We start from the raw sequence: 23331 nt of genomic DNA on the forward strand, positions 1-23331 counted from the left end.
TGGGCCAGCCAAGAACTTTCACAAAGCTAGCAATACAGATGCCTAAATAACGAATAAGAAAGCAAGTTGTACAAGTTAGAATACAAGATGTACAAGTCAGAAAACAAAATACAAATACGAATGCAAGATGTACAATTCAGAAAAGCAAAATACAAATAAGAAAGCAAAATATCCGAGTCAGAAAGCAAGTCAAAAAGCAAGATGTACAAGTCAGAAAGCAAGATACATTTTTTATTTTATACCTTTCAATTTCCAAATACTAAATGCGATGTTAACAATTTGAAACGCAACCAAAAGGGAAACTTTTTGACTGAACTAGATGTATGTTTGTACATTCCCCTCTGGCAGTTCTTATCAAAAAACGTAAACGATTCGATTGATGAATACATAAATATATTGATACATTATTATATCATGCATTTATAGAAATAAATTCAGAAGTGTTTCATTTCGTGTGGAAAATACAAGTTTATGGATTGCATACTTTATCCCCAAAAAGCTAAAATGAAGGTATGTACATGTATAGCAATTCTTCTTCTTCTTATCATTATTATTATTATTATTATTATTATTATTATTATTATTATTATTATTATTGTTATCATCATCATTAATCATCATTATGATTTTGATTATTATGTTTGTAGAAGTAGGTAGTGGTAGTGTTAGTCGTAGTGGTTGTTGTTGTTGTTGTTGTGGTGTTAGTGGTGGTGGTGGTGGTGGTGGTGGTGGTGGTGGTAGAAAAATTAACAGATACTTTGTGGACAGGTTGTAAGCAATGAATGCCGAGACTTGGCGGGCTTGTCTTAAACAATGGTAGTCGATATTCCGTGAAAAGGTTTAAAAATTGGGGATCGAGAATTGGTAGGTGGGTTTTGTTCAGTCATTCCGAGACTTGGTAGACATGTGATAAACAATGATAGATTTTGAATAATGGTTGCCGTAACTTGGTTTGCGGAAGATGAACAATGGTTGGCGAAACTTGGTGGGGAGGTTTCAAACAATGGCTGCTGTGACTTGGTGGGCGATTTTGAATAAAGTTTGACGTGACATGGTTGGCAGGAGTTGAACCATGGTTGTCGAGACCTGTTGGACAAATGTTTAACAATAGTTGCCAACACTTGGTGAGTAGATTTCGTACAGTGGCGGTCTCGAAACCTTGTGTGCAGGTTTTGAACGATGGGGCCGCGGGACAAGGTTGGCATGTTTTAAACAATGGTTATCGAGATTTGGTGGTCAGGGTTCTAAACAATGGCTGCCGAGACGGACTTTGTTTAGGGGTTTAACACTAGTTGCCAAGACTTGGTGGGCAGGAGTTGAACAAAAGGATTCCGAGACTTGGTGGGCAGGTTTTTTACAAAAGGCTACCGCGACTTGGAGGTCAGGTTTCGAACAAACGCTGCAGAGACAGACTTGGTGGACAGGATTAGAACAAAAGGCTACCGAGACTTGGTGGGCAGGTTTTTAACATTGACTGCCGAGAACTAGTGTGCTGGTTTTTAACAATGGCTGCCGACAAAAAAGATCGCAGATTGTTATATTTAAGGTCAAAAATTGATGTTTTATGCATTTTTCTTAAACGGTTTAAGCCATAAAACATTAATTTTCATACGGAAATATGAAAATATACGATCTGGTCTTTTGTCAGCAGTCTTATATCACTGGTTTGCTGATATTTACGCAAAAACTTGCTCATTCCAATACAAAAAACAAAAAAAAAGCTGTCAAAACGGTAAATCTGTGAGAGTGCAGCTTTAAACCACTCAAATGTTTGCTTTATTATAACCAACGCAAGTTTGGTCTTTATTTAAACTACATACAGGGCATATTGCTTGATTTTATTGTATTCATTGCATATATAATCAAGTGTGTGTAATGTGCATATAAAATGGATGTAATGATGCCTTTTATCTCTCCTTGAATGCTTACAAATTGCACCAATTTGATTCTAATTCAGAACAAAATCTTTGAAAAAAAGTTTTGTTTTGCCTAGCTACGCCCCTGAGCCTGCATTGTTATATATTTCAAAGCGAAATAAATGAAAGCCAGAATTTCGTTACTTAGCAACACGGTGAATTTTTTTATGTAACTCCGACATACAAATGAATTCATCTTACCCCTACAAAGTAGAATCAGATACATATTTTTACTTAAGAAATCCTTAAATAACTGAACGTCTCAAACAATTATTTAGTGGTAACATGGACCTGGTTTATAGGTCCGTGGTGGTAATGGTCCGAGCGATTTGTACGCTCCTAAGAAATTCTGGGTGACTACGTGTATTTTACGACGTAGCAAGGAGTATCCATATCGAGGCGGGGCACGCTTAGAGGTTCGGTCTTGTCAGGTTGTGATGCATAGCGCAACATTGGTTTGGACCATCTCCGTTTTTAACGCGCGCCACTGTATATGCATTATAGCGCCCTCTCGAGAGGCTGGTAGAACATTTGTTTGTGATGCGAGCACATGCTAACCAGTGTCGCCTGTGATAACAGAAAATCGCTTCTGGATCACTGATCCGCCTTAAGGGATTCTATAATGAGCCTAAAATATATAATTTGAACGAACAATGGGTGCGGCAGGCTTTCACTTGAATACACGTTGAGAATGTGCTTCGTCGCAATGAGTTTTCCAATGAATTATGACGCAAAACAGTCCATGGCCAGAGGCTTTTGGTTTTCAATATATTCGAGTTTTCCTCATAACTTAAACTGATCAATACAAAATAGTTCATTAATTCAATTCATTACATCGTTGATTTGAAATCGTAAACATATCTATGTTGGCTTGTAATCCATAAACTTGTATTTTCCACATACAGTAATTTCGGTTAAGGCTTATCAGTACACTGGAATATATCCAAGCGATGCAGGTTAGTACTAACACATTATGTGAATATAATGCTTTAGGTATTACAATCTTTATTTATCCTGCTTTTCTATATTTAAGCAAAAAGTTCGATATTAAACTATACTAACTTTTTTGATCTCATAATTTGATACTTATTTTATATTTATTATAGTTTTATATATTGTTTTATATTTACTCGCATGAACACATAACGGGTGAATATTAACTTCAAAAACAAGATGAAAACACCAACTTTGAAAGTGGCCGATAGATTAAGAGTGTTGGGCAAAAAATGTACTACGTAAATTTTTGTAAGAGCCTCGTGTCCCGGAGTTTTGCAATTTGCATAATTTTTGCGGATCGGTTTAATCAAATATGGCATGTTTTTCGATAAAATGCCTGTGAATTTGCATATGGACGTATTCGACGAGTATGAGTTCTGATAGTCCTTTAATTCAGAAAGGACGGGACAGCGGGAGACAAACATGATACCTGTGCTTATAGACAACCGACACTTACATAACATGTTAAATTTACATCGCAATCTTGAGTAATAAATATATTAATATGTTTACGCAATATGTAAGTTTGTTTCACAATAAACTTTTAATAACGTTGCTTTAATTATCATACAATGCCATTTGTATGATTGCGTTCCTATAGTAACACCCCTTACTGTTACACTAACCTTTGAACATCAGCAAAATGTTTAACTGTTTATAATTCATAGAACGATATTAAAGTATTATTGACCGTTATTTTGTAGACAAAGTTTTTAAGCAAATGTAAATCACACAACAGTGCGGTTTGGCGCTCGCTTCTTTTATTGGAGTTAAAATACACAAGCTTTCATTATAAATGTTAATAGCAAATTTTGAATGCACTGGAGTGGAATACGGACAACACAGACAAGTCGTGCGGAGCTCGTTTGTTTACCATTTATAATACTCGGGGATGTCGTAAGAAGCACGTAAGGCAAAAGTAACGCCCCCGTGTAGACATCGCCACTTCTCCGCCTGTTGTCCGATGTGTCGTACGGACAACGTTTACCGTGCATGTACCCGGCAAGCTCTACGGGGCTTCGTGGTGTTCCAAATTCACAAGGTCATCGTGCGATGCACGAACAATCTCCACCGGGGTCCTCCCGAGCTTCTCCCGACTTCGAAATTTTCTCCGATTTCGGCGAAACATTTCCACCGAGTCTCTGAGTCTTTTATTAGTTTAAAAAAAACTCGTACAATTCATGCAAGAGTCAACGATATCCGTACAAACACCGTGCGATTTTGCCCAAAAATATGTCTAAAGGGGTGTTCTGTAACCTTTGATAAGTTTAGTTTCTTCCCTTTACTAGTGAATACCATTGATTACAAAGGTATCATTTTACATCTCTAGTGAAATATTTTAGTGTGTTGAACTCGAAATCAACATTAAAATCCAACAAAATAAGCTGATGTTACTAGTTAAACATTAGGATTTACCATTAATCAATCCGCCACTGCCCTTATTTAGACAACAGACAAATATTATGATAACTATTTTTACTATTATTTTCAGGTTCATAGAAAGAATTCCAGGCAGATACTGGACCGTTTGGTGCTACTGGCGGGGGTTGCCTTGTATCTCACATATCTTCCTCAGGCTGGAGCATGTTAGTATCTTCTTAACATTGGAAATATAAATACATGAATGTACATGTATATGAATACATGTACAAAATGTACTGTATAATTATGTATGTACATGCTTAAAATTTATTGGCGATTGGGCTATTACTTGTTACACAAGAAACCATTTGGATAAGATCAGTTAAGCTTACCTGGGCTTAACATGCTCTAAGAATAGTTGGATGTGCCACAGTGCTGACTCTGCAGGGCTTTTTCACCAAAAATTGTGAAGAGGCCTAGCCTTTTCATTTTGGGAAATTAAAACGCGTGGAATTCTGCAAATTGGGAAATTTAAATGCGTAAACATCTCGAATTGGGAAATTCCACATATGAGGATTGAAGACAACTTTTAAACAAGGGTCAAGGTATTCATATGAATCTTGGAACTCATGTTACAAAAAACAGGCTCATATCTTACATGTGAGTCTATTTTTAGCTGATTTTTTTTCAAATATGACTTTTTTTAATATGAAATGTGTACAAACACTCCACAGGGCCAAGCTTGAAAAGTCTAAAATGTATGGACTTCCAATTAACACACATGTAGATCTTATTGGGGAAGAAATCATGTCTGTGACTTCCCATTTTTAACATGATGCAATGACAAGAGAGGGAGAGAGTTTTGTTTTAATTTTTATAGAGTTGATTCTAAATCGACGGAAAGAATTGATAACAATATACGGACTAGATGGTCCTCGAATAACACTTAAATTATACAGCATTCTTTTTAAGTTAACTTAAAAGATAAACAGAATACGGTAATTTGCGCAAACAGAATATATTTTTATTGTAAATTTTTGAAGTAAGATCTTGCTTTTTGGGAATTGAAGTAAGATCTTACTTTTTGGGAAAAATATCTGAGAATGGGAATAATTTTATCTGGAAATTCGGAAAATATGCCATTTTTCCAAATTGTGAAGTACCCTTATTTCAGCCCCTAGCAAAGAAGGCGAAAAAACCCTGCTCTGACTCCTGTAATTCAGAGAGTATGCGAGCTACATACATGTATGTGTATCCATGCAAGAAATGGGTCCAGGCCTCCTGAGTTTGATCCCATGGACTGGTCTTATTCTTTTTCTTCGGCTCACTCGGCTGTGACAAAAGGCGTCTGTCATGAGACTGTGGCTATTGCTCCAGTACAGGAGTGGGATTGGGGTTATTGAGAGAGTCAAGAGCAATCACTGACTTAAGGATTTTTAATGAACAAGCCAGAATTCTTATACACATACATGCCATATCCCCCGGCGGGGGGAAAAATCCCCAGGAATTTCGATCCATCCCCCGGTCTCCCGGCGGGAGATAAAAAAAACCCGGAATTTAAAAAAAAAAAAAATTTTTTTTTTTTTTTTTGAAATTTTACATCAGGCAATAATGACAAAGTGAAACCACAGTATGTGAGTGAAACTCTCCAAAAGGAAACTTTTACAACAAGTGATCAATTAATTTGTAGTAATTATCAAAGGCAAAGAAATATTACTCTTTTGGAAGGAAGAAATTAATAATATTAATTCTATTCCCTTATTGTCTGAAAGTCATCAAAGCTGATAGAATTAAGCACAATTTTTTTTAAAGACTTTGGAGGAAGGTAAATTTCATTTAATTGTCTCGAAAACATATTTTTCCAATGACATATTTTGGTCTGCAAGTGCATTACAGTATGACATGACAGTGTATCATAAAAATATGATAAATCATGACATAAAATAATTCTGTATAATGAAAAAGTTAAGAGGTTTTCAAAGCAAACTATATGTGAAAACATTTTTTCATACTTGCGTCTAAAAATACTTTAAAATTTCGCCAACTTAGACCTGCTAAAAAAATCACCCTGAATACAATCAAAATCCCCCTGAATTTTCAGCCTTTTGAACAAATCCCCCTGAATGGTCTCCAGAAAATATGGCATGTGTATGTATACATTAGTGCTAGGCATAGGAGAAATCAACAATCTATGCAATGTACAATAAACAAATTGAGTTTACCAGTGCAGCTTGAAGGATTGACCTTTTTTCGACCTGAGCTGGTTATATATGCTCCAGTTCCAGGGGAGGTTTGAGCTAGTTATATATGCTCCAGTTCCAGGGGAGGTTTAAGCTGGTTATATATGCTCCAGTCCAAGGGGATATTTGAGCTGGTTATATATGCTCCAGTTCCAGGGGAGGTTTGAGCTAGTTATATATGCTCCAGTCCCAGGGGAGGTTTAAGCTGGTTATATATGCTCCAGTCCCAGGGGAGGTTTGAGCTAGTTATATATGCTCCAGTCCCAGGGGAGGTTTGAGCTGGTTATATATGCTCCAGTCCCAGGGGAGGTTTGAGCTGGTTATATATGCTCCAGTTCCAGGGAGGTTTAAGCTGGTTATATATACTCCAGTTCCAGGGGAGGTTTGAGCTAGTTATATATGCTCCAGTCCAAGGGGAGGTTTAAGATGGTTATATATGCTCCAGTCCCAGGGGAGGTTTGAGCTGGTTATATATGCTCCAGTCCCAGGGGAGGTTTGAGCTAGTTATATATGCTCCAGTCCCAGGGGAGGTTTGAGCTAGTTATATATGCTCCAGTCCCAGGGGAGGTTTAAGCTGGTTATATATGCTCCAGTTCCAGGGGAGGTTTGAGCTAGTTATATATGCTCCAGTCCCAGGGGAGGTTTAAGCTGGTTATATATGCTCCAGTCCCAGGGGAGGTTTAAGCTGGTTATATATGCTCCAGTTCCAGGGGAGGTTTGAGCTAGTTATATATGCTCCAGTCCCAGGGGAGGTTTGAGCTAGTTATATATGCTCCAGTCCCAGGGGAGGTTTGAGCTGGTTATATATGCTCCAGTCCCAGGGGAGGTTTAAGCTGGTTATATATGCTCCAGTCCCAGGGGAGGTTTGAGCTAGTTATATATGCTCCAGTCCCAGGGGAGGTTTATATGCTCCAGTCCCAGGGGAGGTTTAAGCTGGTTATATATGCTCCAGTCCAAGGGGAGGTTTGAGCTGGTTATATATTCTCCAGTTCCAGGGGAGGTTTGAGCTAGTTATATATGCTCCAGTCCCAGGGGAGGTTTAAGCTGGTTATATATGCTCCAGTTCCAGGGGAGGTTTGAGCTGGTTATATATGCTCCAGTTCCAGGGGAGGTTTGAGCTAGTTATATATGCTCCAATTCCAAGGGAGGTTTGAGCTGGTTATATATGCTCCAGTCCCAGGGGAGGTTTAAGCTGGTTATATATGCTCCAGTCCCAGGGGAGGTTTAAGCTGGTTATATATGCTCCAGTTCCAGGGGAGGTTTGAGCTAGTTATATATGCTCCAGTCCCAGGGGAGGTTTAAGCTGGTTATATATGCTCCAGTTCCAGGGGAGGTTTAAGCTGGTTATACATACTCCAGTCCCAGGGGAGGTTTAAGCTGGTTATATAAGCTCCAGTCCCAGGGGAGGTTTAAGCTGGTTATATATGCTCCAGTCCCAGGGGATATTTGAGCTGGTTATATATGCTCCAGTTCCAGGGGAGGTTTGAGCTAGTTATATATGCTCCAGTCCCAGGGGAGGTTTAAGCTTGTTATATATGCTCCAGTCCCAGGGGAGGTTTAAGCTGGTTATATATGCTCCAGTCCCAGGGGAGGTTTGAGCTAGTTATATATGCTCCAGTCCCAGAGGAGATTTAAGCTGGTTATATATGCTCCAGTCATGGGGGAGGTTTAAGCTGGTTATATATGCTCCAGTCCCAGGGGAGGTTTAAGCTGGTTATATATGCTCCAGTCCCAGGGGAGGTTTAAGCTGGTTATATATGCTCCAGTCCCAGGGGAGATTTAAGCTGGTTATATATGCTCCAGTCCCAGGGGAGGTTTGAGATGGTTATATACGCTCCAGTCCCAGGGGAGGTTTGAGCTAGTTATATATGCTCCAGTCCCAGGGGAGGTTTAAGCTGGTTATATATGCTCCAGTTCCAGGGGAGATTTGAGCTAGTTATATATGCTTCAGTCATGAGGGAGGTTTAAGCTGGTTATATATGCTCCAGTCCCAGGGGAGTTTTGAGCTGGTTATATATGCTCCAGTCCCAGGGGAGGTTTGAGCTGGTTATATATGCTCCAGTCCCAGGGGAGGTTTGAGCTGGTTATATATGCTCCAGTCCCAGGGGAGGTTTAAGCTGGTTATATATGCTCCAGTCCCAGGGGAGGTTTAAGCTGGTTATATATGCTCCAGTCCCAGGGGAGGTTTGAGCTGGTTATATATGCTCCAGTCCCAGGGGAGGTTTAAGCTGGTTATATATGCTCCAGTCCCAGGGGAGGTTTAAGCTGGTTATATATGCTCCACAGCCAGGGGAGGTTTGAGCTGGTTATATATGCTCCAGTCCCAGGGGAGGTTTGAGCTGGTTATATATGCTCCAGTCCCAGGGGAGGTTTAAGCTGGTTATATATGCTCCAGTCCCAGGGGAGGTTTGAGCTGGTTATATATGCTCCAGTCCCAGGGGAGGTTTGAGCTGGTTATATATGCTCCAGTCCCAGGGGAGGTTTAAGCTGGTTATATATGCTCCACAGCCAGGGGAGGTTTGAGCTGGTTATATATGCTCCAGTCCCAGGGGAGGTTTGAGCTAGTTATATATGCTCCAGTCCCAGGGGAGGTTTAAGCTGGTTATATATGCTCCAGTCCCAGGGGAGATTTGAGCTGGTTATATATGCTTCAGTCATGGGGGAGGTTTGAGCTGGTTATATATGCTCCAGTCCCAGGGGAGGGTTGAGCTGGTTATGTATGCTACAGTCCAAGGGGAGGTTTGAGCTGGTTATATATGCTCCAGTCCCAGGGGAGATTTAAGCTGGTTATATATGCTCCAGTCCCAGGGGAGATTTGACCTGGTTATATAAGCTCCAGTCCCAGGGGAGATTTGAGCTGGTTATATATGCTTCAGTCATGGGGGAGGTCTAAGCTGGTTATATATGCTCCAGTCCCAGGGGAGGTTTAAGCTGGTTATATATGCTCCAGTTCCAGGGGAGGTTTGAGCTGGTTATATATGCTTCAGTCATGGGGGAGGTTTGAGCTGGTTATATATGCTCCAGTCCAAGGGGAGGTTTGAGCTGGTTATGTATGCTCCAGTCCAAGGGGAGATTTGAGCTGGTTATATATGCTCTAGTCCCAGGGGAGGTTTGAGCTGGTTATATATGCTCCAGTCCAAGGGGAGGTTTGAGTTGGTTATATACGCTCCAGTCCCAGGGGAGGTTTAAGCTGGTTATATATGCTATATATCCCAGGGGAGATTTGGGCTGGTTATATATGCTCCAGAACCAAGGGAGATTTGAGCTAGTTATATATGCTCTAGTCCCAGGAGAGGTTTGAGCTGGTTATGTACTGCAGTCTTCTCATATGTGTTTAAATGTCATAAAGTCCTCTTTAAGGTCAAAATTGGTTCCCCTTTAAGCACAGTGGGGGAAATTGGTCAATTAGGAAACAAGGGTCCCTCTTTCATTGTTTCCCGATTGGGATTTTTTGGTCAATTAATTGCCTTATTTGGAAACAAAACAACCTTTATTCATGTACCTTAGTAAAATTGTTATATTCATAAGAAAATTTAGGCTATTATCTAGAACCTTGGTTGTGTACTAGTTAGAAATATTACCTCTCAATTTTTTTTAAATCCTCCACACTTGAGACATTGGGGTTTTAATACCAATAATAAGGCAATTATACAAAACTGACAGATATGTTTCCTGATCAGAAAACACTGAGTAGCTGTTTTCACTTCCTGGTTGGATTTGCTTCCCAATTTGTAATTAAGTCCTTCCATATCAGGACAAAACTTGAAAAATCGCAATATCTCAAGAATGGGAAAATTAAAAACATTTCTGAATAGTAGGATTTTCAATCTCAGGCTTCTTTGTTTTTCGGATCAGGCGATAAATTAACCCATAAAAAAGTTTCCAAGATAAAAACTGTAGGGGAATGCTCTTGTTTCCTTTCTGTTGAGTGACACCTGTGTTACATGGACTGTATACATCAATAAACTTTGATAATTCTAATTAACTGAGAAGCCAAAAAAATCAATATTATTATGAAGCATTTACTCTGCCCTTCTGGTGTTGTACTGAGTTGGTAACATCCTACTTTTTGCCTCATATCACAGGATTTTAGACCCAATGCCAATTTTTTGGCCAAGATGAGTTAAGGATGTTATATTATAGTTCAATATATAGTACATTTTGTGATTTTTCCTTTCAAATGCAAGGCTTGTGACTTTGGGCTGATGAACCCTTGACCTGACACATTCAGGGATTTGTATGAGGCCGGACCTGCACATTCATTCCCTACTTTCATTGTATAGATCAAAACAGGTTTTAGCTAACAAAAACAAAACACTTCAGATTTTTGGAATTCATTGGGCCATCCAATTATATTTACGCCTCAACTTCCATTCTTTAAATGAACTGCCTTTCAGCAATTGGGTTTATCAATCGATGAACGCAACATCTTCGGATATGTTTGGATCGCAATTCATCGCATAACAATATACATGAATATTTTTATCTTGTTATTGTTTGTATTGAGTCAGCAGGAGCCGTAAAATATAAATAAACCTTTAAGAAAGTGTTAAATAATGATATGTTAAATGTATCGTTGCCAGAAGTGTTTCAATTTTACCTTTTAAAGTGATTTCAAGTGGTTGATCTATTCCCGCGTTATTAGGATGTCATTTGAAAAAAATGTTTCCGGTTTCAGTCGTGTCGTACTATTTGCAGAGTGGGTTAATAAAGGATTACTGAAAGGTTTTCTTAAATGAAATGAAGTATTTTTTAACAATTCTTGAATGAAATAATGAACTATTGATGTAAACATAAGGAATGAATTGCGGGGTTGATGACATTATTGGGGATCAACCCTGCAGTTCATTCCTTAAATGTTTTTTAAGTTCTTAATCCAAAAGATACATTCAATATTTTGTAGAATTAAATTATCCTGCCTAGCTTCTGTGATATACTTTCAAGTACTGCTTAATGTTAGAATTTAATCTAATGTACTATGTTTAATTGCAAATTGTATACTGAGTGTGTATTAACCTAAATAATCAATCAATCAATCAATCAATCAATATTTATTGTTTTTGTTATTTCAGTTCCAATATGTTATGGAAACATAGATGTAATATTTGTGATGGATGCATCATACAGTATTCAGGATGAAGACTTCATGTTGATCTGTGACCTGACGGCTAAGTTATACGGCAAACTCCTCACCGATGTCAGTGACAACCTTCGAGCTGGCTTCATCATGTATGCGTCCTACGTGTACAATGACAGTCTCATTACCCTCAACAATTATTCATCTGAGACTTTCATACCAACGCTCAAGGATTTATCAAGAGTAAGAGAAGTTATTTTGTATATGAGACCTTGCCAAGAAGGCCTTGTTTCTAAGCTGTCCTGTTCAGTGGTATATTTGTAAAAATAAGGTATAAATTACATTTGAGTAGTGATAAAACGATTTTTGAGTACAATCGGTAAAACGTCACTGACATCGCTATGTAGGTGACAATCGATAGTGGTTGTCCAAAATCGATAGTGGTTGTCCAAAATCGATAGTGGTTGTCCAAAATCGATGTTGCTAATGTTACTTCTGGTATTAACTACGTATTTTTTGTTGTGCTGTAAAACTAGAGTAAATGTCATTTTTTCCTTTCCGGTAAACTCTTTTTTGAGTTCATTTTAACAAGGGAGGTCACTCTCTTACACAAATGCGGTGAATGTAAACATTTTGCTCAAAAACGTACAAACTCTCCCAAAATTACATTTTTTTCAATTGTTTATATGTGTCATAAAACCTAAATAAACCTGTCTCTATGGTGTAGTGGGTCCGGTCTTACTTGCAAATACTGGGGATCCCTGTTCAATGCATTTTGTTTTTGAAACCTTTTTTTGTATCATATGTTATAAACAAATATACTTTTGGTGAAAGTATTATGAAAATAAAATATTTTGATGTAATCATGAATATTATAGGTTATTGAATGTTAAGCTGGTTCACAAAATTTGAATATGCTTTTACATGGATAAAATGCTAAGGTAACTTACTTGATGCGGTGTGCATCATTTTGCAATTGATGTGCATTTATTAAGTATGTGTTTTGTTGTTATGCATACTAACTTACTGTTGCAAAAAGGATGACTATAGCATCACGAGTACGGATTCCAGGTTAAACCATTAAATGATCATGATGATACTATGTGTAAAGAACGTATTCCTTACTTACTATTATGTACTTTCAATTATTGTCCAAAAGTAAATCGAAATGCTTGGTCCGATTCGATTCGATTATCGATAGCAAATGGATTCCGATTTTCAAACACTACAGTTGGGTAGTAAATTAATGTTCACAGTAAACTTAAAAAGTTATTGTAATAACATCAATAGATGGCATTGTTTTATATATTTTGGAATATTTTAAAATAAAATGGGACAATTTTTTGTTATAAGACAGCATATCATCTGTACCACCCATTTTTGTAGGTCAAAGGTCAAGGACTCAATATTCATTTTTTTTTGTATTTTGGTTTGCCTAGATTGTTATATGACCATACAAAGGGGGGAGGGGGGTATAATACTCACAAATATTCACCATGAGAAGACAGCATGTCATGTGCGTGACCCATCATGTCTGTATGATGAAGGTAAGGATCACTCTCAATGATCATAATTTGGCTTGTTCCACATCGCTGTCTTGCATAACCATAATCTTCCCAGCAATTACATTCAAGGTTAAAGAGCAGTCTTTCTCAAAACGGTTCAATGATTGTGACAGTGCAGGCTAGACACTATTGGTGTTTTATCGACTAACATCCAGCTTCTTGGACTTTTGCAGGATATGCGAAACATCAAAACCCACACAGGTTTGGCGCTGCAGAAGGCTTGGGAGATTATTGAGGACCAGGGCAATGCAAACTCTTTCACCTTCGTGGTTCTCATAACTGATGGTAAATCACTTATCTATCAAGCATTATTGATGGTGATGCTATTGCATCTCTGGCATATCATCAATCTAGGGAGAGAATATTGTCTCAATTATGTGTAATTTATTTTGGTATGATTGCCCCTGATGAAGTGGAGTTATTGCTCTTCATTTATATCATTTTGTTATGGAATACATTCACATAGAAAGGATTGGCTTTAAGTGTTTAACTACTGGTTTCACTCATTTTCATTTTTACTCTTCTTGTCTATAACATTTATGTATATTATTCAAAGGAGGTATATCTTTGTATCTCAGGCCAGCCTAATGACCTTACTCTAGCGGTAGACATGGCAACGAAGATCAAGAATTGGGGAGCATTTGTCATGGCAATTGGAATGAAGGTCACTGACCTTGTAAACTTCAATTTTCTGAACCAGCTTGCCAGCTCCGGCATGATGTTTGAGCAAGATGACATCAATAATATCAACGACGAGTTCCTCTATGATGTTTCAAAGGCATTGTGTAAAGGTAGGTCATTCTGGCCCATAATGTCAGGGTTCTTATGTTGTCATGAACATAAATGTCAGTGTCTTTATCATGGTGGGGTAAAAATACAGATTAATCCCAAAGATATGCACATACAACTTTGTAATATAATGAAAATACAATAACTCATATAAAAACTATGTTTTTATATACAATAACAAGTAACAACAACAGGATTGTAGCATCAACTTCTATGACCCTAATATTCAGGGAAAACTACACAACACTTGAGCAGATAATAAGCTGCCATTGGGACATATTCATAAAGCATCTTAGTGACAATTTTTCACTTAAATAAAGTTCAAGTTGATTTTAAAGAAAACTAACAATGTTTGTACACCAATAATATGAAACTAAGCAAAAGAAAGGTCGGAACAATATATGCATATGAATAAATTTGCTGAAAAGTAGAGTATTTAGTTAATCTCTGTTGAATCTATTCACTGAGATGCTTTATTTATTCTGTCCTAAGGTTGGTTTTTCTGTGGGCTAAACTTTTGCTTTGTGAGATGTTGATGAATAAACCAAATTAGTCATATTTCAAAAAATAAAATCTTGTGCACAAATAGTCATTGACTTTTGATCATATCCTTAAAGTTATATTTGAATAATCAGTTATCTTTTAATGGGTGATTAGGCACAATCATTACATTTTGTTCATTTCAAATGGCCGAAATATTTCCTCAAGGCTATTGTGATATCTTGCATGATAATTTATGTAGTGATTAAGATCTATAAGAATAATCTGAATCCGGAATGGTGAAAGTCACATCACAGCATTCTTGTATTGCACTTATAATTGTAATGAGTTTTGATGGCATCAAATTATACCACAAGTTTTATGATTATAAATGGCATTGCTTACTGAATAGTGCTATATTTTTTATCATATAACATGATTGCCAATGGGAGTCATGTTTTCAGTCATTTAAATATTTTTTTATAATTTTGATTTTTCAAAAATCAAAACACAATGATGTATTGTACATAGGAATTGTAGAACTTTGAAAGAATGTTATGTTTCAGAGACGCAGTCTGAAAAGATTAACCCAGTAATTCCACAAGACAATGTTGCCTTTGACCTGTACTTCCTGTTGGACGAGTCGGACAATATTCTGTCGCAGGACTTAGAAATTGTTAAGCAGATGATGATAAACATACTGCAAACGTAAGTGGGTAGGAAAGGAAAGGTTTTTTTTTTAAAAGTGATTTATTTGGGAAAGTACAGAAAATTTATAAAGGCTCTCACTTAATTATGTAAAAAAAGTATATCATAAGGTAAGGAAATGTTTTCAGAAAGTTCACATATTCTCAAAATTTTCTTAATGTCACCAGATTATTTACCTTAATTTATCAGGTGTAGGATGTTGACTTGATGTAAGGGTAATGGCCTTTTCCTAGCTTGTTGAAGCAAACATTTGCTGACTTGAGGCGGCCTTTATTGGCATATGTTAAACATGTTTAAATAGCGCAGTAGTTTAATCTTTTCCATATCAATGACAGGGGAGTAAACTAACAGTGAGGCGTGCATACAGTCATCACTAGTTTCGGTCTTTCCATTGAAAGACTGGTTGAATGCATAATCCACAAAAAGGGATTTATACATTCAAAGTCAAGACTGGGCTTAAGACACAGAAAAGTTCATAGAGATACTGAATTGACCAGCATATATTTTTCAAATAACACTAAGCTCTTCAGTCTACCTTTAATATTTTAACTCGAAGCTGTATAAAAAGGGAAGTCTTATCACTGAGCTCCTTCCCGCATGATTACCAACAGTCTCAAGTCCAAGTCGAGACTCAGACTCAGGATTTAAAGCACTTTTATTTAATTTCAAGGATCCATTCACTTTACCAAAATAATTGTGAACAATTGTACAATTTCTAATAATCATAAAAGTCAGCAAATTTCATTATGAAAACTCAACTAGAAAGAAAGTTTCATTGAAATGAAGATATTGAGTTTTGGCAGTTGAGTTTGAACTCAGACTTAAGACTGGTTGTAATCATCGCCCCTGCTCATTCTATAAGAATAGACAAGTCCCAATATTAAGAGTGGAACCATGCATTAAGAATTTTGAAATGATGCCCTTATTTGATAACTCATTATAGTTCAGCAAAGGAAAAGATGAAACGCTGTAAGTAAACCTGGGATAAACATAAACAAATCTAAACAAACTTGTATGCTTGGTGGTCACAATGCTCAACAAATGGGGGCTTTCCCGTTGCTCTCAGGTTTCCTTGCAAATGAAAAAGACACATTTTACACATCATGCCAAAAAATGTGACTTTATAATAGCAGAAGTTAAACATTACTTTCCTCACAATCTTTGTAATTTTTGTGATTTTGACATTTTTCTGCTGCCTCCTATCTTATATATTAAGGGTTTTTTACCCGTTTTTTCAACTATTTTTTGGCCTGCGTCCTATCTATGCTAGCGTCCTATACATGATATAATACAGTACTAATATTAAGCAGACTTATTTTATTTTTTTTGTATCATATCATTATGTTTTCCCCTGTAGGTTTGTAATAGGGCCCAACTCAGCACTGGTTGGTGTGGCCAAATACGGGGTACAGACACTGTCTGGGGTCCACCGCATAGAGGTGACGGAGTATGGTACCTTCAACTCCCTCGAGACAGGCATTGACTCCCTCTCATATAACACATTCAACAGGAATGGCAGAAACCTACTTTCGGCTCTCAACTGGCTTAACCAGGTCTGCAGTTTTCATGTTTTGTTCTTTTAATTCTTTGTAAGGTATGAACAAGCATGCATACAAAAGCCTTTCTTAGAAAGGAGGCAAATATATAAGATAATGATTGGAAGAAGCTTTGATTTATGTTTGTGTAGTAATAATAATAATAATATACAAATACACTAAAACTCATAAAATAAATCTTCACTTTTCTTCTAAATTTTAATCTTTGAGTTTTGTTATATTTACTTATTTTTATGTTGTTTAATTTAAGATGGAGTATGGTTATATTTACTCCTTTATAATAGTCAGATATTTTGTTTAGTTTCTTTTAAATTCTATCCTTACATAAGTAATAAAATTGTACTTAGGCATCAATGGTTCTATTGTCCCACAATGCACAGCCTGTTGTTTGTATATGTTTAGACAAGTCTACAGCCGCGTTCCAGCCTGGGGCGACGTTCCGTAGTCGTGCTTCTGACCACAGGACGAGCAGACAACTCGGATGAGGCTATATATAAGGTACAGGCCCTGCAACAGCGATACAATGTCTTCTTCCTCATCATTGGTATCGGTAAGTGTGCTAGATAACTGTGCAACAAAAACATTGCTGTATCAAAGAAAAAATCTGCTTGTTATACCCCCGACAAATGAAGTTTGAAGGGGGTATATTGGAGTCACCCTGTCGTCGGTCGGTCGGTTTGTTGGTCGGTCCGTTGCAATTTACCTTGTCCGGAGCATAACTTAAAAACTACTGGATGGAATTGGATTAAACTTCATACAATGGTAGAGCATAATGAGAGGAAGTGCAGTGTACAATAACCATAACTCTATTCTTGCTTATCACTGAGTTATTGCCCTTTGTTACTTTTTTTCTGGAGTATAACTTGAAAAGTATGGAATTCATTGGAACTTCATACAATGGTAAAGCACAATTAGAGGAAGTGCAGTGTTCAAGAACCATAACTCTATTCTTGCTTATTACTGAGTTATTGCCCTTTGTTACTTTTTTTTGTCCGGAGTATAACTTGAAAAGTATGGAATTCATTGGAACTTCATACAATGGTAAAGCACAATGAGAGGAAGTGCAGTGTTCAAGAACCATGACTCTACTTTAGCTAATTACTGAGTTATTGCCCTTTAAATTATTTTTTTTGCTGTCAAATATTTTCCCAGACATTAACTTGCAAACTACTAGATGGAATTTATTGAAAGTTCATACAATGGTAAAGCACAATGAGAGGAAGTGCAGTGCACAAGAACCATAACTCTATTTTAGGTAATTACAGAGTTATGACCTTTGATACTTTTTTCTTGTCCCGAGCAGAACTTGAAAACTATTGGATGGAATTTAATAAAGCTTCATACAGTGATAGATCATAATGAGAGGAAGTGCAGTGTACAGGAACCACAATTCTATTTCAGCTAATTACAGAGTTACTGCCCTTTGTTAATTTTTCGTGTCCGGAGCATAACTTGAAAAGTATTGGATGGAATTTAATAAAACTTCATACAGTGATAGATCATTATGAGAGGAAGTGCAGTGTACAGACACCGCAATTTGTTTTCAGCCAATTACAGAGTTATTGCCCTTCGTTACTTTTTTCCTTGTCCGGAGCATAACTTGAAAACTACCGGATGGAATGTAATAAAACTTTATATTATGGTACAGCACAATGAGAAGGAGTTCAGTGTACATGAATCATTACACTATTTTAGCAAATTACAGAGTTATTGCCTTTTTCTGTGTTTTTTTTTTCAAACTTTTGTCCGGACAATAACTTGAAAACTACTAGAACAACAACTATAAAAGCGTTATTTTCTAATTTTAACAATAACAATCGGAAATTGTACAAAACAAAAATAACCCCATCAATAACATTTTATGTGTTTTCCTTTCTAAATATGTTTATATAAACCATTACTTTTAAACTAGTGGTATAAAAAAAGTAACTTAACTCATTTATAGATGGTCATAGGCAATCGTATATTCTGTGCTTTAGAACATCAAATATATCAGTATTAACATCTCAGTATTAGCATCACTGATATTGTTTAAAGCCTTTTTTCTAACTTTTAAGAACATAATCAAAAAATGAATAACTGACAATAGTCCATAAAATGAAGTTGTCATTTATAGGATGGCTTTCCAAATAGTTGACTGCAATTTCATATAAGGGCGGCGTTCGGGGGTATTAATCACCTTCAGTGATAGCTCTAGTTTAGAATTAGCTGGACATACATGCATTTCTTCCTGGAACGCTTTCCATGAATGTTTTGTTCAGAAACATTTGACATGAGTCCAGTGGATTTATAACGCATCTAAAACGAGCATTATTTCTGATGTTATATTGCTGGAAGACTTACCAGAGAATTTTGTCTGAAAACCAGGGCATCTTATCCTTCATTTGAAGGCTATCATTATTAATCACTTTGGCACAGGCATTTTATTTCTGTGCTTGATCTACTTTTTAAAGCATTTTATTAAAACTGAAGGCGTATAAATGTTGTTACAAAATCTATTATACAACTCCATCTTGTCTCCTTTCCCCAATAACACACTATTTCCCGTCACGAAACCAGGTAATGGATTGAAACACAGGAGGAATTTCCCCCACATTGGTTATACCATGTATGGGCATACTAGAAACATCGCCTGGGCTCTTTGGCTTGGCTCATGGGCTGGGCTCATGGGCTAGGCTCATGGGCTGGGATATTTGGCATGGCTTGTGGGCTTGATTCTTGGACATATTAAGGTCATATATTATTGGTTTCTTTATGTTTCTTAATATAACTGAATGTTATGTTGTTTAGAATGGAAAACATCAAATGGTAAAAAATCAAATGGTTTAAAATTTCTTGTTTTGAGTGAAATGGATACATACATGCTATGTTTCTTGTGACCATTCCAGGGGATTTGTTCAGAAAGACTTAAAATTCAGGGGGATTTTTGTAAAATTCAGGCAGGTCTAAGTAATATAAGATGCAACTATGAAAAATTATTTTTACATATTTTTTACATTTATTGCTATGAAAGTCTTAACCTTTTCGAATATAGAGATGTATTTTATAAATCATCATATTCTTATCATGTCAGACTGTAATGCACTTGCAGAACAAAACAAGTCATAGGAAAAGTATGTTTTTGTGACAATTTAATTTGCTTCCTCCAAAGTCAGTTAAAAAATTCTGCTTACTTATTATCAGCAATGATTATTTTCAGACAAAAACAGAATGGAATAAATATTATAATTATAAATATAATCTATTTCTACCACTTCCCAAAAAGTAATATGTGTTCGCCTTTGATCATTATTACAAATAAATTAATCACTTCTTGAAAAAGTTTTTCAAAAAGTTTTTTATTTTATCAAATATTTTTAAAAATATAAATTGTAATTCATGAAGTAATTTTTTCCCTTGTGGAGTTGTTTGTTTACATTCAGTTTTACTTACATACTATGATTTCATTTTGCCATTATTACTTGTTGTAAAATTGCTCTAAAAACAATTGCTCTTTTTTTGCTTTTGTTATTTTATAAATTCCAGGGGATTTTTATCCCCTGCCGGGAAATCGGGGGAAGGATCAAATTTCCGGGGGAATATTTTTCTCCTGTCGGGGGATATGGCTTTTATATGGATATCAAGAAAAATTGACAGTTTATATAGAATAATAAGACCAACTTTCAGAAAATGGATAATCTATTAATACTTTAATACATACAATTTGTGACTTTTTTGGTAAGCATATTATATGTATGCCTATAAACTTTCTCTAAACAAGGTGAAGGGAATTTATTTGATTTATTATTATTACACATTATGTAAAATAAGTGAAATGGTAATTTGTACTACACATATCATTAAATGATAAGTTGTAATTCAGGATCAATATGAAGCTTTAATATATGTGTTTAAGCTCCCATTTTTCATGGTTTATTTCATAGCTTGGTGCCTCAGATTCCTTTCAAATCTGGTCAAATCTCTTTGGATTGGCTATTTAGGTATCCTCTCCTTGGTTGCCCTGACATTTCTTCAACGGCTTTCATGAGTTCAGATATGTCAGCCTGAAAGGCCATTTCATGAGCCCAACCCATGAGCCCAGCCCACAAGACCAGCCCAAGAGTCCAGCCCATGAGCCGTCAATGAGCCAAGCCCATAAGTCCAGCCCATAAGCCCAGTCCATGAGCCCAGTCCATAAGCCAAGCCCAAGAGCCCATTTCATGTTTTCTAGTTTGCCCATATATGTCTGTACATTATTTAACTTTAATATTAAAATAATATTAATTTATTATTAAGACTGTTGTAGATTTAAAAATCTTTGTGAGTACATTTCAAGTGGTTGATGCTTCGAGATTTATTTTTAGCCCTCACTTCATTGACTAGATTTTGAGAGAAAAACTGTTTTCTCATAAGAACTACAAACCAAAGGTTAAAAAGTATAAATATAAAGACTTATTGAATTCATGATTATAAAAGTATGTATTTATGGTCATAAATATTTCATTCACATCCTCTTCATGCGTTTTTGTCATGTGACTTTTATCCTGAAGGCGAATCATGTTGTTTGAAGTAATTTTGCGAGCTTATATAAAGAAAATATGTCCTTTAATTGATTGACGACAGATGTACTTAATGACTATGCAAAACATGTTGAGGAAGAGAGCTAACAAGTAAACAAATTGGAAGTCTAAACAAGTGTAATATATTTAACAGTGCAGAGTCAGTAAGATCTTAATTACTTTTCATCCTGTTAGTTCTACAACATGTCCTTAAGGTGACTCGCTGATGTTATTGGAACAAAAATAAGTATTCCTGGTAATGCATCTGAAAAGATTTATTCTATCATTATTTTACTCTGTGATATCTTCATTGCAGAATGAAATACAGTTATAGCGTAAAAAAAAGTATTATGGTTTTAATGGGGTTTGAACCCACGCTGGTTATGTCAAGAAAAAATTAGAAAACATCCAGTTAGTCCACACAACCACCTGGTTTAACAAAATAGGTGGATTTATTGACCTGTAAAGGATACTTAGATAACATCACGTGATAATGTCAATCAACCAATTACGCAACACCACAGTCATACTTAATTTTCAATTGCTATACTTATGCTTAAGTAATGAAAATTCTGGTCTTCAAAGACAATTTTTTTAGCAAATATCAACCTTTGCTGAAGGGTTCCAGCTCTTGGTATTTTTATTTTAACACTCCTTATGATTTGCCACACTTAATTTCAAAATTAAAAAGAAGTGCATTTTACAAACCATGAGCAAGTTTAGAAATAACGAGCATATTATTTCGTGGGTTTGAGAGATTGTCGTAACCTTGGTGTCAATTTGTCTTGGACACTGGATGTGGCATAGTTATGCAAAATGAATAAACTGGGGAATAACTTAAGGGCCGGCCACAATGCCAACTTCGTTTGAAGGACCAAAATTTAATTTAAAAAAACAAAAACAATTTTTATTTAGTTTTGAGGTTCATTATTTAGCATGCATAATTCATAAATGCATTGCAATAAATGAAGCTGTAACTAGGAGTTAAGCATTTTTAAAGAACGAAGATTTTATCAGATTTCCAATCAAAAAGTATTTATCTTTTCCTGGAAATGTCTTAATACAAAATGAAAATGTTTATGAGTTAAATTTATCAGAACTACACATTCACCATTGTCTAGAGGTTGTGTGGTGATTGCAGCTGTTTTATAAAAGCTATTTGCATTTTTGTAACCAGGAAATGCATTTCATCCATTTTTTTCCATTATTGTTTTTTAATAACTATCTTATTTCAAAGGATATCATCAAGAACTCTCAAGTCATTGTTGATTAGATAGTCTGGGGCATTTTGACACAAAAACAAAGTAAAAGTATCGACAGACTTTTTCAAAAGAATGTGATCAATGGAATGCTTTTTTTATCTAAATTCTTTTTTAAAATTTGTTGAACTCCTTACTACCCGAAACATGTCACCAAGAATGTATGTTTTACTCCAAAAAAAGATTGTTCTTCAAAACTAAATAAAACGTTTTGCTGCCGATGCTGACCGTGATCTTCAGACGCACTGTACGCTGTCACATTGTGAGTGAACAGTTTCCCGAAACCGACAAGATGCACCAATCAACAATCCTTGATTTTGCAAAACTTAAATCTGACTAATGCCACAATATGTACTGTCATTCAAATGTTGCTTGTTACGAAAATGTGTTATTTTGTTAAAATAGACATTTCTATTTATTCATTTATTGTTTTTTCTTTTGCATTTTACATTTAGTTTACGTCAACCATTGAAGATATTAGCGATTTTCACAACGCAAAACATAATCGGCGTCTTAGTAAACAGTCTGTTTGACGACTTCAAACTTATAATACACTGAAAGATATTTCATATCAAACTGGAAAATTGAAAATCGGGTCGTTCGAAACATCGGTTCCCTGGAGGTTTTGGCTCGGTCCCTGGCGACCTCGAGCGATCGCAGATTTACTGTATATATATATAAATAGCAAACACCACATAAATTCTACGGCCATATGTTTATTGTTCCTCAATAAATCAGATTACCGGCGTATTTAAAATATTTAGATATTTGCGACTAAAACATTGATGCTTGTAAAAAACACGTCATGGTTAACTAATCTATATTAATGAATCAGTTTTAAGTGC

At 36.1% G+C, this 23331-nt stretch overlaps 1 protein-coding gene across 1 annotated transcript in view; it reads left to right on the top strand.

The window, feature by feature from the left end:
• Positions 1-23331, top strand: part of LOC128215973 (collagen alpha-5(VI) chain-like) — a 71474-nt gene that overhangs the window by 1723 nt on the left and 46420 nt on the right. Inside the window, exons 4-10 of the mRNA XM_052922575.1 lie at positions 4405-4498; positions 11587-11834; positions 13330-13441; positions 13735-13947; positions 14992-15133; positions 16491-16686; positions 17092-17239. Coding sequence (XP_052778535.1) covers positions 4405-4498; positions 11587-11834; positions 13330-13441; positions 13735-13947; positions 14992-15133; positions 16491-16686; positions 17092-17239 — 1153 coding nt within the window. The remainder of the gene's footprint in view (positions 1-4404; positions 4499-11586; positions 11835-13329; positions 13442-13734; positions 13948-14991; positions 15134-16490; positions 16687-17091; positions 17240-23331) is intronic.

The sequence above is a fragment of the Mya arenaria genome, chromosome 2, assembly GCF_026914265.1.
Source record: "Mya arenaria isolate MELC-2E11 chromosome 2, ASM2691426v1".
Taxonomy (NCBI): Eukaryota; Metazoa; Mollusca; class Bivalvia; order Myida; family Myidae; genus Mya; species Mya arenaria.